This window comes from Tyto alba, unplaced genomic scaffold (assembly GCF_018691265.1).
Source record: "Tyto alba isolate M040663 unplaced genomic scaffold, T.alba_DEE_v4.0 Super-Scaffold_16, whole genome shotgun sequence".
Lineage (NCBI taxonomy): Eukaryota > Metazoa > Chordata > Aves > Strigiformes > Tytonidae > Tyto > Tyto alba.
This window is the reverse complement of record NW_024881278.1, coordinates 18,843,297-18,861,866: the sequence shown is the minus strand read 5'-3', so window position 1 is coordinate 18,861,866 and position 18,570 is coordinate 18,843,297. Positions and strand designations below refer to the sequence as shown.

Genomic DNA, 18,570 nt, shown 5'->3' with positions numbered 1-18,570 from the left:
AGATGCAATTTCACCTTCTAAGCAAAAGCACATCTGCTTGGCTTCTGTACGCGCCACTACTACGAGTGTGCGAGGAAAATACTGGCAAGGACTGATGTCACACGCTAGAACATTTGTGCGTGTTCCTGGGTGATCTATGAATGCGAGATGTGTGCGTGTCCAACAATGACACACAAGATAAAAAGTGGATGCAAAACTAGCCAGGGAAAATTCTTTTCTGGCTAGTGCTGCTCTGTGGGCATAATTTATGTTAGGAATCTCTTTTTTCTGGCCTCCTACAAAGTAGATGAAAAATTTCGGGCTCAGAAATCCACCATCATAGCAACGTCTGATTATGTAAAAACTCAGTATCTGCTAACTACCAGACTATGTAGAAGAGTGATAAGATGCCAGGATCCTGGTTCAGAAATTATTTTGAATCAACAGGATTTAACACTGTTGGCCAGCAAGTCTCTTTAAACTTTTAAAAGGCTTTTAGTCCAGGAAAATATTAATTTAACAGGATATTTTATTTATTATATTTAAATTATTTCTTTTTTAATTTGGATTTTGACAACGAAAAAAAGCAGACAGCCCTCTGACAAGAAAATCTGTCATCTGAGGGAGAGGAGTGCTGGTACTTCTTTCAGGGTAGAGTAAAAACTAACAAAGGACTTTGCAAATAGTACTGGAAACTTAAAGAAAAACAAGTGTCTGTAGCCACTGCAGGATAGTTCACTGTTAAAAGTGGCCATGTTTGTAAGTAATACTTAGATCATATCTTAAATTATTTCTACATTAAATTAACAAGAAATCTGAAGTTTCTTGATAAAAACTTATTTTGAAACATAGAAGTTCAACGCAGTATCCAGAGACACAGGGACCTCATTAGCAAGGTGTTCTCTTTATTAATGCATACTTAAAAATAAATTATTTTAAAATTGCTCAACTCTTATCATAAAAGGAAGAAATACATTATTTATATACATAATTGCAGTGTCTATGTGAACATGCATTACTCATAACCACATACTTTGTCTTTAGACATGGAACTGCATACACAGAGCCACACCCCTGATTTTTAAAAGTTGTACCCTATATGCTAGTAAATGGAAAAAATATTTTGGTCAAATATTGTGCAGTATTTCTTTCAGGCTGCACCAGTCGGTTGCAGGGACTCATTCTGCACGGGTTGCTGTAGTTCCCCAGTGGCCTGGAAGGCTATTTGGACTCATAAAACAGAACACGTACTGATTGCTCATTCTTTCAGGTACCGGGTCATGACAACCATATTACACTGCAGGTGTTGGAGCTGATCTAATGCATTTTCATGAGGTTTAAGAAACATGGCAACTCCTTCTACATTAACCAACAGAGACATTCCACAACCAGCTGGCAGAGGTGGGCATAAAAAAAAGTAAGGATGCATCTCTAAAACAACTTCGCAGACTCTAGCAATTAAATCAACTCATGTACGTTAGTTGACAGGGAACTTTAAAGATGCCCATGCTGACACAAAGGTACAATGATGCATTCTAACTAAGTTACCTTTTCAAGAGCTCCAGAGTTACAGAAAATTCCACTGCGTATCCAGAAATGCAAACAAAGCTTTAACATACCTTCATTTGCAAAGAAAAGTTCAAGAAAGTTTTTACCTTTATGTGTGAAGCATTGATGTAGCCTGTATTATTTTCTTTGGTCGGCACCAGCTCTACTCGGTTCTCCTCATAAGGAACGACCTCCCTGATGCGGTTGCGCTCAGTGTTTTCAGGCAAGGCAGCAGTGGTGAAGATCCCATCTGCCTTTTTCTTTGGAATCTGCTCATATTCTGTAAACACCATCCCCTCTTCCAACTTCCTCTTCAAGATTTTGCACTAAGATTTAACAGAAAGGAACACCTAGCCATTAATTCTTCCTGGAAGAACATTTACCACTAGACTCCTCCATCCATTCTTTGAATTTTAATGTACAGCCATAGCATCCTCTCACTCACTGCTTTTTTACAGCTGCTGCTTTCTGAGGAAACACCACACAGTCTTTCTACTGAATGAAACCACAAGCAAATTTTACATTTTTACATTCCACTCCCACAGTTTTTAAGACTGATACCATAAAAAGCAAAACCATGCTAAATACAATCCTGATTCAGTATGAATTTGTATGTGATTTCACCACAATAGATACTTGTAAAAATATTTTATCTTTTTAGGAAGAAGACCATACTGCGAGAAGCGTGACGTGGTCCACTTTTTCAAAATACTCCCTAACTTGCAAGTCTGCCATTTCTGTGGTTGAACACAACCCCACATACACAGGTGGAGGTTAAGCTCTGTCAGCTGCATATCAGACAACACAAGGCTGCAAATTTCTATCCAGAAAGCTTCTTTGCAAATAAATGTCCCAAATCTTAATAGCAGTAACTATTTTTAATTTCTGAAATTTCATATATGTGCACACACCCACGTGTGCAAACATCAGGAAGTAAACGGCTTTTTTTTTTTTCCTTTCCTTAAATTTAATCCCATTAAGAGACATTAACTGAACTCTAGTTGTACAGAACATGAAAGATGTTGTCTATGGATGATCACTGTAGAAAGACTGACTGATCAAGTGAAAAGTGTGCAAAATGTTAGATTTACAGCTTGGTCTTGTACAACTGTATGGCCACGTGAAACAGTGAACAGCCTCAGTTTTCACCGACTTCAGTAAAAGTTCAAGATGTTTAACCCTTTGCCTGTATCCAAAGACATGCTAGTGGTAACCACAGGTCTTTTCCATTAAAGGCGCTGAAAAATTTGAAGATAATTTTTTTCACATTTTAAATAGAATCTTAATATTTTAGAAATTTCATCCTGCTAGGAACAAAGGGAACAAGCAACATTTCACGAGCCTCCATCTTACCCTCTCATCCATTGGCACCTTGGCGACTTCATCCTGGCTGTCCTCCGGCACCGGAACCCTAGCAACTGAGAGTCCGTTCAGTGCTGCCAACATCAAGGGCCTCTTCTGGGCCTCCAGGCCTGCCATCTTCTGCTTTTCTAGATTCTTTTGGCAAGAAAAGGCACGTTTTCATCTCTGTGTGATTATTTATAATGCCAGTAAAATGCTGGAATGTTTTTTTAATCTCCAAAATCTGCAACTCTCTGGCCAAGGAATGCAGATGATCACCATTAGCATCATAAATTCAAATACAACCTCTATTCTTCCTGTTATTCCTCAAAGGCCTGCTCCTACATGAGCACAGAATTTTAATTTCAAAGAAGCCATCCCCATGTATAATACAGTTTACATGCCATCAGAAGACATACAAATACAATCTTAAGCATTTCTCTGCAAACATTATTCTGAATGTAGGACACATAAAGCATCACCCTGTTACGTTAAAGTAGTACAACCACAGCCAAGATACCAGGGGCATCTTTTAAAAAGCAATAATTTCAATCTATTACAACACACACTAAAACACAGGTCATTGTTTCTCTTCTGTGATGGTAAATACTTAAAATGAGAAGTCTTCTGATGCACTCAACTATTATGGTGAGCTCGCACATCCCAGAAATTGAATGTAACAGCAGCCAGGGAAGGATATCATTTATCATATTCATGCATCGTATTATGCTGTGACATGGACAACCAGAGTATGAATTTAAAATTCAACCTGCTGCTGCCCTCCTTATGCTACTGGGAACTGAAACATCAGCAAAGAAGACAGACCATCTCCAAAAGTACACAAATTAGGAATGTTTTATTCCATTTCCTTAACAGTTCTTTCTGCTGGATTTGGAAGGAGAGATGAACACAAGGGAAGCCTGGTTCTCAGCATGCATATAGAAACTGTGGTCACCACACAGGCTGAGCTCAGCTCCTAGAAACACACTACTGAACCTGAATGATTTTTCAAAAGCCCGTGAGCTTTCTCCTCACCACTGGGTTCCTCCAGAGCACTGAGTAAAAAAAAAAACAAACAAAAAAGCAAAACAAAAATGCAAACCTGCTCTGCTTTCTCTCCATACTTTCAGAAAGCGGAAAAATGCAAGTATTTTTTCTTTCTTTGGAGATTTTATTATTACTTGTGAGGTAGAATAGAAAAGTCTGTGTTTAAAAAATCAAGATCATCAAATTACCATTAATATAACATGTGATTCCTACGACAAAAGGAAGGTCTGCATGTGTTAAGACTGATGATTGAGGCTGAAACCACCGTAAGAGCTTATTGCTAAAACTACCCCCTCTATCTTTCAAAACAACAAAGCAGCGCCTTTTGACCAAAGGCTGATCTGAGTGATTATTCAGAAGACTACTGAAACAATGTCCCTAAATTCTAATCTCACCTTCCTTTCCTCCTAAAATCCTTTGAGTTCCTGCTTCTCAATGTTGTCTTTCCTCAGAAGATCAAAAGAGCACATATATGCTTGTTGTTACATCAACGTCTACAGTATTCATTCATGAAAGATTATGTTTTAGTCAAGTGTCTATTTTACATTTAAAGTTTAAGATTCTGCAAGGAGTAAATTCAGCCTCCATGATACAACTTAGTGGCCCAAGTTTGATTTCTAACAATTACATCAGTGTAATTATCACTAATTAACAAGAAGCACTATACATCTGTTTAGAAATTTTCTTTGAATATATAGTAGTATTTAAATCTAACCAGTTACTGATATAGTACATTACAAAGTCTATTCTACTCTGGACCAGTTAGATGCTTCATTAACTTGTTTCAGGAATTGTTTTTGTTTCAGGCCTCAGTTCTGAAAGAACGAACTATGGCACACACTTTGCCTTCCATAACTGCAGTTGCAAACCCCACAGAGTTACATCAAGCACACAAATCACTATACGGTAAGCACCCCTCATATTTCTGCCATTGCTTGAAGTGGCATTGAAGCCTTTAAATGCTTTTTTATTCTAAATTCATTGCAAGTTTAAAAGGACCCTATTTCTCATACTTGAGTACATTTTTTCAAAATAAACAATCCAGATCCTCAACCACACAGCCTCTACATCTGCTGCTTCTGTAATTAGATATCCGGTCACTCATTTAGTTATTGGCAAAACCAGCAATCCATATTCTACAGCTAACAGTGTTTTATTCAGATAACTGTGTTATATAAAGTGGCAGGAAGGGCAATCAAAGAGATAATTTGAAAAACTCTAGAGTTTCCATTATGTTATATATTATGTGATACTTAACTCGACACCTCTGCAAAGAAAGAATAAAATGCTAGAGCCAAAATCCAATCTCCCACCCATCTCAGCAAACACATTTCAGACTCAGCCTGCCCTCAAATCTGCAGGAGCCAGAGGGCCACGCGGGCAGAAGGGGAGCAGGGACTGAGGGGGGCTTTGCAGCCAGCCCCCTCGCCACCCGGCCACAGGCTCTGCCCCCCGCCCGGGGCTGGCACCGTCGCCTGGGTCAGACGTGGACCTGGCCAGATGCCGAACAACCAGAGCGGAGGAAGCAGATGAGCCCAATAGCAGTGCACGGGATCGGCGCCTTTGGCTGCCATACAGACCCACGAAACCAAATTGTATGTGGCATTTCATATCACATTTCCTAGCTTTAAGCAAATCCACATCTTCCCGCCCACGTGTTCCCCACAGTTGACTGATCCAACGGTTTTCTGGTATGGAAACCGACCTGCATGATTATTAATTTTCAAGAAGCCACTGCAACAGAGGAAAGCACTTACCCTCATCATGATTTCTCTTTCTATAATGCTGTCCTCAATAGAAAACATTTCAGACACAGGCCTTTCCTTGACAGGTTCTTTCTTGACCCGCTCCTTCACACTTGTGAGGTCAGGCTCTGAGATAGAGGGCCCGAGCGAAGACCCATTTACTGCCATTTGATCAGTTCGAGAGACACTAATGGCTTTGGAAGGCCCTGGCCTCATGGCCTTGGCCCTGGCCACAGCCACAGAAATGCTAACATGGTCCTGCCTCAGGGCTCCGTTGCTGACACTTTTACGAGGCCCAGGATACTCTGGAGGAGGTTTATTTGGTATTCTAGCCAAGGCAGCTTGCAGCTGAGCACTGTACTCCATGTTCTCATGGAGAGCTGTTATCCGTGACACAGATTCTGGGGTTTCTTCTTCCTCTTCGCTTTCGCTGCTGTGTATTAGCATCGTGGCATCAGAGAATGTCTTTTTGTGATGATAATGAGGAACTTGCTGAACTTCATGCGCCATCTGAACCGACTCTTCTGGCTGCACCTGCTCCCGCAAAGTGTTCCTGCGTGGCAGAGGGGCATTTAAAGTCTTTAATGCCATGGCTTCTATACCACGTACCATATTGCTGATGACCTCCAAACTATGGCGCTTGTTCACAGCTGCATGATGCTTCACTGCCATGAGGGGCTCGCTGACCTCCTGCAGCGACTGACGGACGACCGGCGAGCTGTCCTCTTGGAAGGTCTTTACCGAGAGCTGGACTTTGCGAGTGACCAGGTCGGGACTGCTCCCACTGACATACTTGTGCCGGTGACTTGCCAGGTCCGGCGTGCTAGTTGCAGGACGTGGGCGCGGGTATGGAGGTGGGGGTCTGAAGAGATAGTTCTTTAACATGTGAGCAGTGTTGTAACTCTGGCTGCTCTGCAGCTGCATGTTAGCCAGTTCTGGTGTGCTGACAGTGTGGGAGATGGCACTGGCTGCTGTCTTATTTTGAGCAGCAGTATTAGGGTTCATTTGGTCAGACGGGGCAACGGGCTTGTTATAGCCACTACCCTGGGGACCGTATGCAATTGTGTAAGGATGTCTGTCTCGAATCTCAGGCTGACTATAAACTAGGTCTTCTGGCTGGTTATAAGCATGTGTGTTTCCAATATTGAGATTTCTCAAAGACTGACTTTGGCTATCTATCTGGATCACTCCTCTCTTCATTTGCCTCATGACAGTTTCATAATCTGGAGTTGGCCGGTAAGACGGTACTATGATTGCACTATGTCTGTGGCTGGGGATATAGTCTGCTCTCATGATGTCGCTTCCAGGGATGCTCAGATTTGAAGACATGGGAGATGCCTGGATGAAGTTCTGTGAGCGATTGAGGGAGTTCATGCTGTGGGCACTGCATACACTCCCATTGGGTCCGTTACCATTCAAGTAGCTGAAGTCCATTGGACACCTATCCAAACTGGTCTGAGACCTACAGTAGAAAGTTTCTTCATTTCCATGGAAAATGCTATCTGCGTAGAGCAGAGATAAAGACACAGACAATTTTAATATACAAGAAGTCATTCGATGTTAACAAAACTTCACATGCAGTCCGCACCAACAAATACACAGACATCTTAGTGTACAACAGCTGCAGGGAATGTGTGGTCTTGGGAGCATCACTGAGTCACTGAAATAGAACTGAAACAAAGCTACTCATGTAAACACTCCCAACAGTTAGCAAAATAAGGTAGTTCAGATCCTTGTGGGAGACATGAAAGGGGAAAGAGAGGAAGTGTTTTTGCCTGGGGTGGCAAGGAAGGATTAAGGGGCATCTCCTCCCTCAGCATCCTGTAAGGATTCACTGCTGCTGCCACCTTAAAAGTCCAGTCCTGCTAGCCTATGGTAATCCCAAAAGTTCTCTCTTCTGTTGATGCACTGATGCATGCAATTCCAAGTAGCAGAGGACTATGAAATTGAAAATCCTACGTCAGACCAACCAACAGTTTTGAGGATCTGAAATAAAACACATCAGAGTGACCAAGACTCGGGGAAAAAAAAAAAAGAAAAAAAAAGAATGGAAGAAACCCCAACTCTACAGACGTGCTAAAGAATATTAAATACTTCAGCAAAGGATAACTGAGAGGGAATCAAGGTGGTAAAGGTGGTGGACCACAACTTTACTGCAAGACTATCCATCTAAGAAAAGAGCAGCAGCTCCCAAAACTCTGCTAGTTCTTCAACAATAGAGGTCTGTGGAAAAACTAAGGGAACTTTATAATTCTTCTAAAATACAGAATATCCCCTGCTTCAGAGCCCCAGCTTCACAGTAAAACAGTAGCAGCCACTAAGTTAAACCTACTGCATGCAAGGAACTATACTGAATGGCTCCTTTCAAAACTTACCGAAATCGACCTTAAATTAGTCAGACCAACACAACTCTAAAATGCCATAAGGTATGACTAAGAGCTCCTCTGCTGGTGAGAACACTTCAACTGTACCTCTCATGAACTGCAAAGAACATAGCCCAGCAGACCTGGCTACGTGTATTCCAAAAGGTGGTGTGGTTAAGGGTGTGAGACTCAAGGTGTTTCAGGGCTGGGCTCCATTCCCAGCCTTGATCAAAGTAACCTCGTACAACCTCTTAGAGAATTTATTTGTCAAACACAGGGGTAAAAATAGTTAACCCTCCTTATGTCCGTAAGACTAATAGTGTAGGCAGATATTGGTAAAAAAACAGCAGAAAAGATTATCTAAATATACAGTTTTGTGACCAGGGCACTATGATTTCTCCTACAGTAAAATATATTTGCTGTCTCCTTTTCTGTCACTCCATTTCTCTCCCTGGCTCCAGCTGGCACTGCCTTTGAGTACGGCCATCATACTTCCTTTAGAAATTATTTTTTCAGCTCACTGAACTGGAATACCAAGTTTAAGGTCCATATAATCATGCATAGACATTTTGGAGAAATTTGAAAACTGAAATTGGAATTTAAACAGAAGACTTACTGCAACATTAACTATAAAACTGCTAGCTCTCCTCCAGCAGCAGCTCCCATTTCACCATGACAGCATTAGAAATCTAGACATAAGGGTTAGGAGATTCTTTGCATACACAGAAAATTGAAGTCCATTAAAGTAAAAATATATGCTTTAAGTACCTTGTGAATTATGTGTTTCAGTGTAGTGTTCTCCACACTGGACATGCATAGGAGGCAGTATAAATGGATGTTGTCTTGGCTGAAATAAAAGCATAAGGAAAAAAAAAAAAAAACAACAACCAAAAAAACATTAGGAACTTTGCTTGCTACAGTTTTTGCAGCTGAAACAGGAAAAATGGTTCTATGCCCTTTCCACTGAATTCTGCTCTTTCTTACCCAGCCAAAGACACATGGCTTGGCATTTCTTTATGGAACAGAGAATAACATTTTGTAAATTGTTTGCTACAGTTTGTTACAAAGCCCAAAGCTGACCAGTTAATACTCCTTTAAGCTCAACCACTTCAGAAAACAACATCCAGGCTCCCAGCTCACTTCAAACTTTTCAAAAGTTTGTTAAAAGCTCTTGCCCTTGAAGAATTAAAAAATCCCAAACACCTAAATCAGGACAAAGGCAGGAGATGGAAAAAATTCAAGGACCTAACAAGTAATAGGAACACACATAGACTTAAAATAACTGCAAATTATATGCATATTGGATTCCCTAGATAATGAATTGGAGCCCTCCTCCAACCATGTGAACTGCAGCAACATTTTTAACACAAGTGTCACAGGGGCAATTCAGCATTAAATCAGCAGGATCATTTGCAGTGAAATAAATCACAGCTCACACCGCATTCACCAGCTTTGTCCACCAGTAAACTGATGTGTTTTGCAATCACTTTTTACCACCTGCACTGTAATGTCCTGTCTGGTGTCACTAAGCAAAGTTTATGAAAACATATTTTGATATAAGAAGTAAGCAGAAAGAGAAGGAAGACACTCTTGTCACACAAATATGTCTTTCTTAACAGCAGAATAAGGGCTTTTCATCTAGGCTGATTCAAGTAGTTCAAACTATTAAGGAATACTGTGGATGTCCAAGGCAAAAAACAAACACAAAATAATTTACTTCTGCATGCACTTGCCCAAAATGAGCACCATGCAAGTTAGCTACCGAAGAGAGGGTGGGGAAAGTGTTATAAATTCACGTTTTCTATGTAAATGGTGAGAAGGAATGCGAATCAAAGAAACTGAGCATACATATGAACTCTTGCATACAAAATTGCTGTTGTTAAACCAGAGCTGGAAGATGACAGGAAGTATTTCTGCTACAACTTCCAAGGGTATAAAACCCTACTCTCACCAAACAACCTGGGCTGCTGGCAACTCAAGTAGCGGAGCTTAGTCTGGGACAAACCAAGATGTTGGAAAGCTTAACAAATGGGGGGAGGAGGAAAAGTGCAAGGAAGAATTGATTTCTACTGGGAATGTATAGATCTGGAGCAGACAGTTTTCTTTGTGGCAGATGTTATGAAAGGTATCTGCAAGAAATTAGGGATTATTCTTTTTGTTTGTTTGTTTGTTTTTGAAGGCCCATCTGCCTCTTCTGACAGAAAAGGAGGTTTTGCTGGAGAAACAGCATCATTGGGTGGCCTAACAGGAAAAAGAAACAGCATAAAATGACTTTAAAGTAATAGTTAATAAAATACAGGTTCACCATGATGCCAGAACCATATAAAGGGTCTTAATCTGAAAGTAATGAACATGATCCTCAGTGAAGTAGCACACCCTCACCCCAAAGATTCCACCTCACCTCCCATTTATGCCTACTGATTTATTACTGTACAAGACAAATGAATAGGTAGGTGTATAAAGATATGTACAGTGCAGACAACAGTCAGGAGGGCTTTTTTTTTTAGCTTCTCCCCAAAGAGAACTGTTCCAACAAGTTAACAAAACAATTACAAAAAAAGCAGCTGAAATTTCAATGTGAATGGTTAGCAGCCCAGTTCGCTTTTTAATACATGAGCATACATTCCTCCTCTTGATCTTCCTGAGACTTTGGCTTTTTTTTAAAACTTGTTGCATGCTTATGTTCAAAACATAAAGAGACAGCAGGATTTATTTTTCCTTTTAAAAAGTAGATTTCCATTTTTCATATCTAATATAGAAGGTAGCTCCCTTCTTCCCCTTATGCTATGGCCTCAGATGTATCACAAGAATGCAAAGCAAGTTTCAATTTCTTCACCTTCAGTTTTTCATAGTCACCTCCAGGGACCAAACTAGCAGATACCAACAATATTGTAAATATGTCTCAGAGAACCTAATACACAGCCTGTATGTTGCATCGTGATGCCTTAGAAACACACTAAGAATGAAAGTACAAAGAAATCCAGAGCCAGCTACAACAGCTTTCCTGCCAATGGCTGGGAAACACAGAATGCAACTTTTAGATCTAACGGACCATATATATGCACACAGGAAAATAACCTGTGCTGAAACCTGCAAAGATAAAGCTATCCTAATATCAGTACCTGCTTAAGCTTAATTTTGGAACATTTTCACAAGCTGTAATCACACCATGGGGATGTGTCAGGAAAACACCCCTGCACACATTAGCTTTCTGCCATGCAGCTATAGGCTAATGGAGTTATCACTCTGGGAAGGTCCACACAGCAGGTAAAACCTATATCACACATGAAAACCAGCAACCTGCACACAGATAATATTGCCCTCTGTCTAAGGAATCAGCAGTGCTGTTGCTACGCTTATTTAACAGACTCTGAATTACTGTCAGAAATACTGATGTATTAGATGTTAAAATTGGATGCAAAAACAGTGTCCTTAGAACTGACTGGGAAAAAACCCAAGACTCCCATAGACTTTTTTTTGTAAAGATTTTGGGAAAAAGTTGCCCAAGTTTTGTCAGATTTATAGTATTAATGGAGATTAGTTAAATGGAAACAAATACAGCTTAAGAAAAACTCTGAAACACAATTCTGTGCTGATTATAATAGTTTTACTTAAAATCACAGTAACTTTGCACAGAAAATCGGCTCTTAACCCAGGAAGCAGTTAAACTGCAAGTTATATAAAAACAAGGGGAATGGAAGAAACATGAAATGAGAAGCTGTAAAATTATGTAATGACTAGGTTTTGATGTATACAGCACAAGACACTTCAAATTTTTTCTAGAGGATTATTTTCTCTACATATTGAAATAACCTCAATCCAGTAGAAAAGATGCTCAGTTTCTGCAGGGCAAATAAAAATATAATGCCTTGAAGACTGTAATTTTTAATACTCAGTGGTGATATTATCCAGTTAAATTAATCAACCTGGGCAGCCACACCCTTGAAATTCATTCCAATCATATTGCCTACAAGAAATGAGTTAATGCACTTATTTGAAATTTAGAAAGTATTCCATCTTACACAATGCCCCATCCCATTACAAATGGTATAGACATTCTTAAAGACCCCACCATGGCACATACCAAGGATGACCTACTCCAAGTGGGCCGTCGTCGGATAGGGGGAGGAGAACTTGATTGTCTGTGGAAGTAAAGAGAAATACTAGAAACTACAATATTCCAATTCTGATTCAAGAATGAATGGGAAAAAACAAGAGATGAAGAATCAGTAAGTATTGCTCATTACTGAGAATTTAAAAAATATGAATAAATGAAAATAATTCAGGTTCTTCTCTAAATACAGGAAGAATTCCAGTTCCAAAATATACATGCCTTCTGTTCATTATCCTATTTCGCTTACTTGGAAACACAAGAAAGAAAAACTTTGGTTTTAAAAAAAATGAATCAAGTCTCTTAAGCAATAAAAACTGAACACAGCGCACAAGCACAGTCTCAAATAACTTAAGGTGAACATTAAAACAATGACAATTTTATGAAATTCACAGCAATCACTCCAAAGCAATGCACACAGGTGAGGAGGAAAAAAAAAAAAAAAAGGCAGCTGGTTAGATAATAATAGCAGAGCTACATACAACGTTAGAGTTGCCAAGTGCAGTGGAAGGAACAAGGAGTGTAGGAGGAAAAAAAAATGAGGAAGGGAGAGAAACAAGTTGAAAGAGGCAGAAATATAGTGCTTACGTGAAGAGAGGAAAGGTAGAATTTGTCCTCTTACAGTTTCTGATCTGGTGAATGATGTTATGTGTGATTAGAGGAAATGCACACAGGAAAACAAACAACTATCATTTTAACACAGAGGGCAGGAAAATTATTTGGCTAGAAAACACACATTGGCATATGCTGTCATCAATATCTGTGGCTCTAACACGGAACCTGATACCACATGAGACTGTGGTAAGAAGAGCAGTTTTAATGGCAAAAATACATTTAAACCTCAGTTATCTCAGTCATTCCCTATCTTTATTAGTCCAAATATCTGTAAGTTGTATATGAAGCTGCTACACGCATCCAGTTCATGGTACCCACATACTTAAGGCTCAGTGTTTAGAAATCAACACAATCAAAAGCTATTGCTTCTGCAGTCTGGATTATTATTGGTAACAGAACAGTCCTCTCTGTTGACCCTAAAATACAGTTGCAAAGGGGAAATATTCCACAGTGACAGACTATGGTATTTTGTTTTCTTTCTTGACTGTCACAGGGGAGACAATCAGGAGTCTCCTTTGAACTCAATTCCTCTGAAACCATTAAAATTTAATTTAGTATTGGACTACTGAAATGCATTATATGCTGCTAAGAAATGTCTTTACTGGTCTTCCACTCACATCCCAAGAACTGTAAGCACCATCTGAAATCTAATCAACATCTCTTTTTCTGTAAGTGAAAAGATCATTCTGTGCAGTTCAACTCATTGGTCTCCCCAATACTCTAACTCACCATATGTTAATATAATGTGTGCATACGTAATATTAAGAAGCTAGACCTTCCAATCTTTCCTTCATCGTTTTGGCTTTATTTTCCAACAGATGGCATCACCCAGCTGAACAGATGGGATGTCCAGTTCTAACTAGAGCTGTTGATAGAGATGAGACTTCTTCATATCTTTCCAGCTAACTAAGCTGATAAGTTTTGCAAGGAATTCATGTTCTCATTGCTATACAAACCCAGCACATCATGAAAATTTCTCAAAAGTCTAAACTTTTGTAAGCTAAATTTATCTCAAACTAAAATTGCTGCATGGCGGTAAAAATGAAACATCCTCAGCTAACAAACAGACTTCTGACTTATAACTAAACCCTCATGAATTATTCCTCCTTCAGTGAGGATGAATCCACCTGTGCGAGAGGACTAGTTCAAGGCCAGTTCCTCTGTAAGTGCTCACAGGAGAGCCTAAAGGAGACTTCAGCTTCAGATTTACAGTCCCTGCTGCATTGTGCTAGTATGGCTATGCAGATTAACAGTCCCAGGTGTCCTCCCTTGTTTGGGGCACCTAAGCAGCAGATAAATTATACTGTCCAAATTAGAAGATGCCAACCTGTGTTTTCCACCAACCTTAGCTGCTAAATAGGTAGTGCATCTTCAAAATGCTACCGCAATTCACATTTTGGCATGTTAACATGTGTCACCTTTCACTCCAGTTTATAGTAAGACTCTGGGTTATGAACAACAGAGACCAAGGGCTTCAATTCAAGGCTCTGTCAGGTTTGGCTGCTTGGGGAGCATCAAGCCTCTCAAGGCACAGAATGCAATTTCATTCTTAATTGTCTGTTCTTGCTGGTGGTTAAAACAAAATAAGGGAAAGGGAAAAGAATAACTGACACGAGTGACTAGAAAAAACAAACAAAACCAGACATGCCAAAACTCGGATCAATTCCAAAGCAGGGTGTCAGAAAACAACTCTGAAGAGAGAGTACTCACTCTGTGCAGATTTTGTTCTGTTTGTAAAACTTGTGTCTTGCTGCAAACAGCCGTGAAATATATTTGGCATTTTCAAGATCATCCTTTAAACAGAAGAAAAAATAGGAAGACATATAGATATACACATATATATACACAAACATAATCATTCTTTTCGTTATTCTTACCAAGTAGCAGCAAATTAGAGTTTTAAAAATCCAATTGCAGTAATGTTTGGTAAGGTCCGGTCTGTCAGGTAGAGAATCTGGCTGCCAAGAACATGTCTAGTGCCCTCAAGAGCATTCAAGGCACTGAATTACTGAAATACAGTGGCATGCCTTTACATGCTGCCACTTCACTGCTAAGCCACAGTAGAAGAGGAGTGACAACAACAACAAAAAAATGGCTCAAGCTTGCTGGTCCAGTTTCTTTACTGGCCTTGGTTCAGGGAGATATGGAGTGATTTTAAATAGCACAGAACAGCACTGCAGCCCTCTGAGTTCCCATATGTGCACACATGGTAGCTTATGCCCGGTTTCTACAACTGCTTATGCTGCTATATTTATGCCAACATGAAAGATAGTGTGGCACTGCGGATGTTTCACCAAACAAGCGCTTCAGGTTTTTGCTGACTTCCCATCATAGCATACTTTGGAGATGCTTAGAAGAGAATACAAATACTGGTAGCTAAATTAAATTCATTTCACTCTCTGCATAAAATAAAATGTGACCTGGGGGTCAGGAGGGAAGGGTTTATGGTGAGTAAGCCCCTTTGGGAAAGTGGATTTTTAAAGGTATATTTTTTACATAAGCAACTTTCTTGATGACACTGATTAGATCTTTTTCTTACTGTGTGAAAGAGTACATTCTCTTCTTTGTTGATCAACTCTAGAACAATTGAAGACTTGTTATGTGCTATATTCCCAATGTCATTCCACCTGCAGAGTAAAAAAATGCAGTAGTTTGCCAATGCATACATTCAAACATTTCACAAACACATTAAGAATCCCTTAGTCAACATGAGTCTCATTTTATGTGAAAGCTTTTCAGTAGCTGTTTTGGTGAAAAAACATGGCTCAGGAAAATAAGGAAGTTATGCTCTGATTAAAGGCGAAATAGATATTCAGCTCTTAACCCAAAGGAGGAAGGTTAAAAGCTCTCTTTAAAAACACCAATTTGAAGACTCATAATAGAAAAAACAATGAAAATATGTTAGTGACAAATATTTTACTGAACTATGGCAATTTTGAACTGATTGATTTTAGCCACATGTTATAGAAATTTAAAAAAAAAAAAGAAAAAAAAGAAAAAAAAGAAAAAAAAGAAAAGAATTATAGTGCCATTCCTCTCCAAATGCTGTTTCTAACTTTCCTCCAGTGCCAATTCTTCCTAAAGAAAGTTAAGTTGACAACATGGTTAAGTAGGCTATATATACCATGTTAATACTCTGGTTTTATGTTCGCAATCTTTTTTTCAAGTAATTGTCAGGTTACCCAAGATTGGAATTATAATCTTCTTACAAATAGCTGACAGACATTTGCGTACATTGCATGCAATCCACAGGGATGGAAAGGACTTGTTTGTTCTGTTTGCAGCATGCATTCCTCTTCATGTCATGGCAGGATGCTTGAAGTGCATATTTCCAAAGAATAAGGATCCCAGCACCAACTATCATTTCTACATGTAAAGAAACTTCTTGCTTTGTCACCTGGTGCAGTTGAAGGATTATCTAATTTCTTCTCAAAATTAAATATGCAAAACATCAGTTATGTGGAAAAGGGAGCCCTAACATTTTTGAAGATGACCATTAAAAGCCCTTTTAAGGCAAAAAAACTCCAACGTTCCAGCTTAAGTCTGACACAAGCCTTAGCTACTCACTAAAAATTAGTGCACCTCATAAAGCACAACTTGTTGGCTGCACAAATGTTCATATTCTAGTAACAGGGACTAGTAAAAATCCTCTTCCAGTTAACATCAACAGTAATGGAAATACCCACCAGAACAGTAGCAAAGAAGAATGAGTGAAACCCTAGCCTCCCTGGAATCATGGAGATTTCTACAACATTTTCATACAGAACAAATTTTTATAAGAAGCAACACCCATGAAAGAAAGTTAATGGAAAGGCTTACGTTATTCTTAATAACCAAAATAAACAAAAAGATCGATAAACAGGTGACATCGCCAGGATTTTCAAAATTACAGAATGAGAAAGTTCAGGGTTTTTTTAGTGGGGCTATCTAAATATGACAACCAGATTTTCAGAAGTGTTGAGCGCCTAGGCTGCCAACCGTGAGGTTTAACAGATTTGCATTCAGAAGCATCAAAGCAGCAGACAAAGGCAAGAAAAGAAAAGGGATCAAAGCCTTGTAAGCAGAAAAAATACATGACAGACAACTATTTCTTTCTTGCCACCAAACCTATTCACAGACATCAGAAATTATTCTTTATCACATCTCTTATGGCCAAGAGGCCAATCCTGAAAACAGCGAGGTGACTACTCCTTAGTTAGAGGATTGGCACTATTGAAGTCACATATGTAAGGGAAAAAACCCCACATGTGGAGCTCTGACAAGAAACTCACTTTAAATACAGAAGACCCTAGTTTTTACCTATAAATCACAGTTGTCCTTCCAATTCTGTTTTTTATGAAGATGCCCATGAAGAAAATTCCAAGATGTATGTCATTTCCATGATTATCCTGCAGAGAAAAAATATATTTAGTTTAATAAAGAAACTGGCCAATACATGCATACAAATTCATGCTGAACTACCAAACAGAAGCCCTTCTTCAAAATGAATGTAGGACTAATCCTTGACTAACCTATATTTTGCTGCTTGATTGGACTCTGATTTTCATTATTTCAAAGCAGTTAGCACACAGCTGGATTCATTCTGTTGATTAGTGAGAACAGACAAAGGGTAAACGAGCCCAAGGTTCTCCTCTATCAAACACGCACACCACAAACCGCCATTCACTGTATAATACCCCACATCCCTTATCATTGTGATCATAGCTATCTAGAGCCTGTAGGACTACCAAAAGCAATAGTCCTCTTTCACATTCACAGTACTTCTCCAGTCATCTGTTAAAACATGTAGAGATTTCAGAAAACCACACCTGGAGATGGAATCCCTCTCAAACGCTATACCCTTCATGCTTCCTCCTTCCAGTACTCCATGTAGAGGTTTCACAGCATGTCACCCTAAAAAGGACTTGTACCCTATATAGATGCATCCTCCAGTGTTTTTCAATTACTGGGTTATTAATCTGCATGCACCACAATGTCCACTATTTTTGCACTGTTTATCAGAAATTCTATTGCTTTTGTGCCTACCCATGTCTCCATGCAGGTTCCTGTTTGAAAACCATGTTCTCTGTTCTATTTTGCCATCAGTTGTTTTCTTAAAAATGTCCCCCCCTTTTTTTAAATTTTTTTCCTACCAAAGCTTAATGCTATTGACAAAGAGGTTTTCCTATATTTACCAACAAAAACAACTCCCCCTCAACTGCGTATATAGTCATTGATTCACACTTTAAAGTGGTAAATAAAAATCACGCTAACAAAAAGACTGCGGTTAAAAAGAATTGCTAGAGGAAAGGATATGAGAGAAGTTAATGCACTGCGCATGAGCAAATTCTAGAAATCATCAGGCACCCCTGCGTTTTAATAGATCAGATTAGAGCTGTTCTCATGGCCTTGCTGTACTTGATCTCAGGAAGGCAACAATACAGTATCTGCACCTGTTTCTAACTACTAAGTGTTAGGCCTTTTGCAAACAAATGATGGATGCCAATTTTCAAGCCCCAGCCTATGCACCGATTCTCGGTGCCGCATAGGCCAGCATTCTTCCACATATACAAGTCAGCAGAGGTCCTGTGGCTGAAATTCTTCAGTTTGGTGTGATTAGAGGACTACACATTCCTCTGCCTCATCCCAGAAGCAGTTTTAGAAGGCAAAGAGATTGGGAAAATGTATGTATTTGTACACATACAAATATACATATGTGCATGTGTATATGCATAAATGTCTATATAAAAAGAAAGAGAAACATATTTTGAACAGCATTTTCTAACCGGAACAAAAGAAATCTTTAATTTTTCTCTTTGAATGCAGTTTGATTTGTCTACAA

General features: G+C 39.3%; 1 protein-coding gene across 6 annotated transcripts in view; it reads right to left on the bottom strand.

The window, feature by feature from the left end:
• Window positions 1–18,570, bottom strand: part of PTPN14 (protein tyrosine phosphatase non-receptor type 14) — a 123,812-nt gene that overhangs the window by 17,671 nt on the left and 87,571 nt on the right. For all 6 annotated transcript variants that reach the window (XM_032989567.2, XM_032989568.2, XM_032989565.2 and 3 more), the window contains 8 exons: window positions 17,049–17,137; window positions 15,289–15,376; window positions 14,460–14,542; window positions 12,108–12,165; window positions 8,792–8,870; window positions 5,673–7,162; window positions 2,881–3,024; window positions 1,635–1,853 (listed from right to left, as the gene is read on the bottom strand). In XM_032989567.2, the coding sequence (XP_032845458.1) occupies window positions 1,635–1,853; window positions 2,881–3,024; window positions 5,673–7,162; window positions 8,792–8,870; window positions 12,108–12,165; window positions 14,460–14,542; window positions 15,289–15,376; window positions 17,049–17,137 (2,250 nt within the window). The remainder of the gene's footprint in view (window positions 1–1,634; window positions 1,854–2,880; window positions 3,025–5,672; window positions 7,163–8,791; window positions 8,871–12,107; window positions 12,166–14,459; window positions 14,543–15,288; window positions 15,377–17,048; window positions 17,138–18,570) is intronic.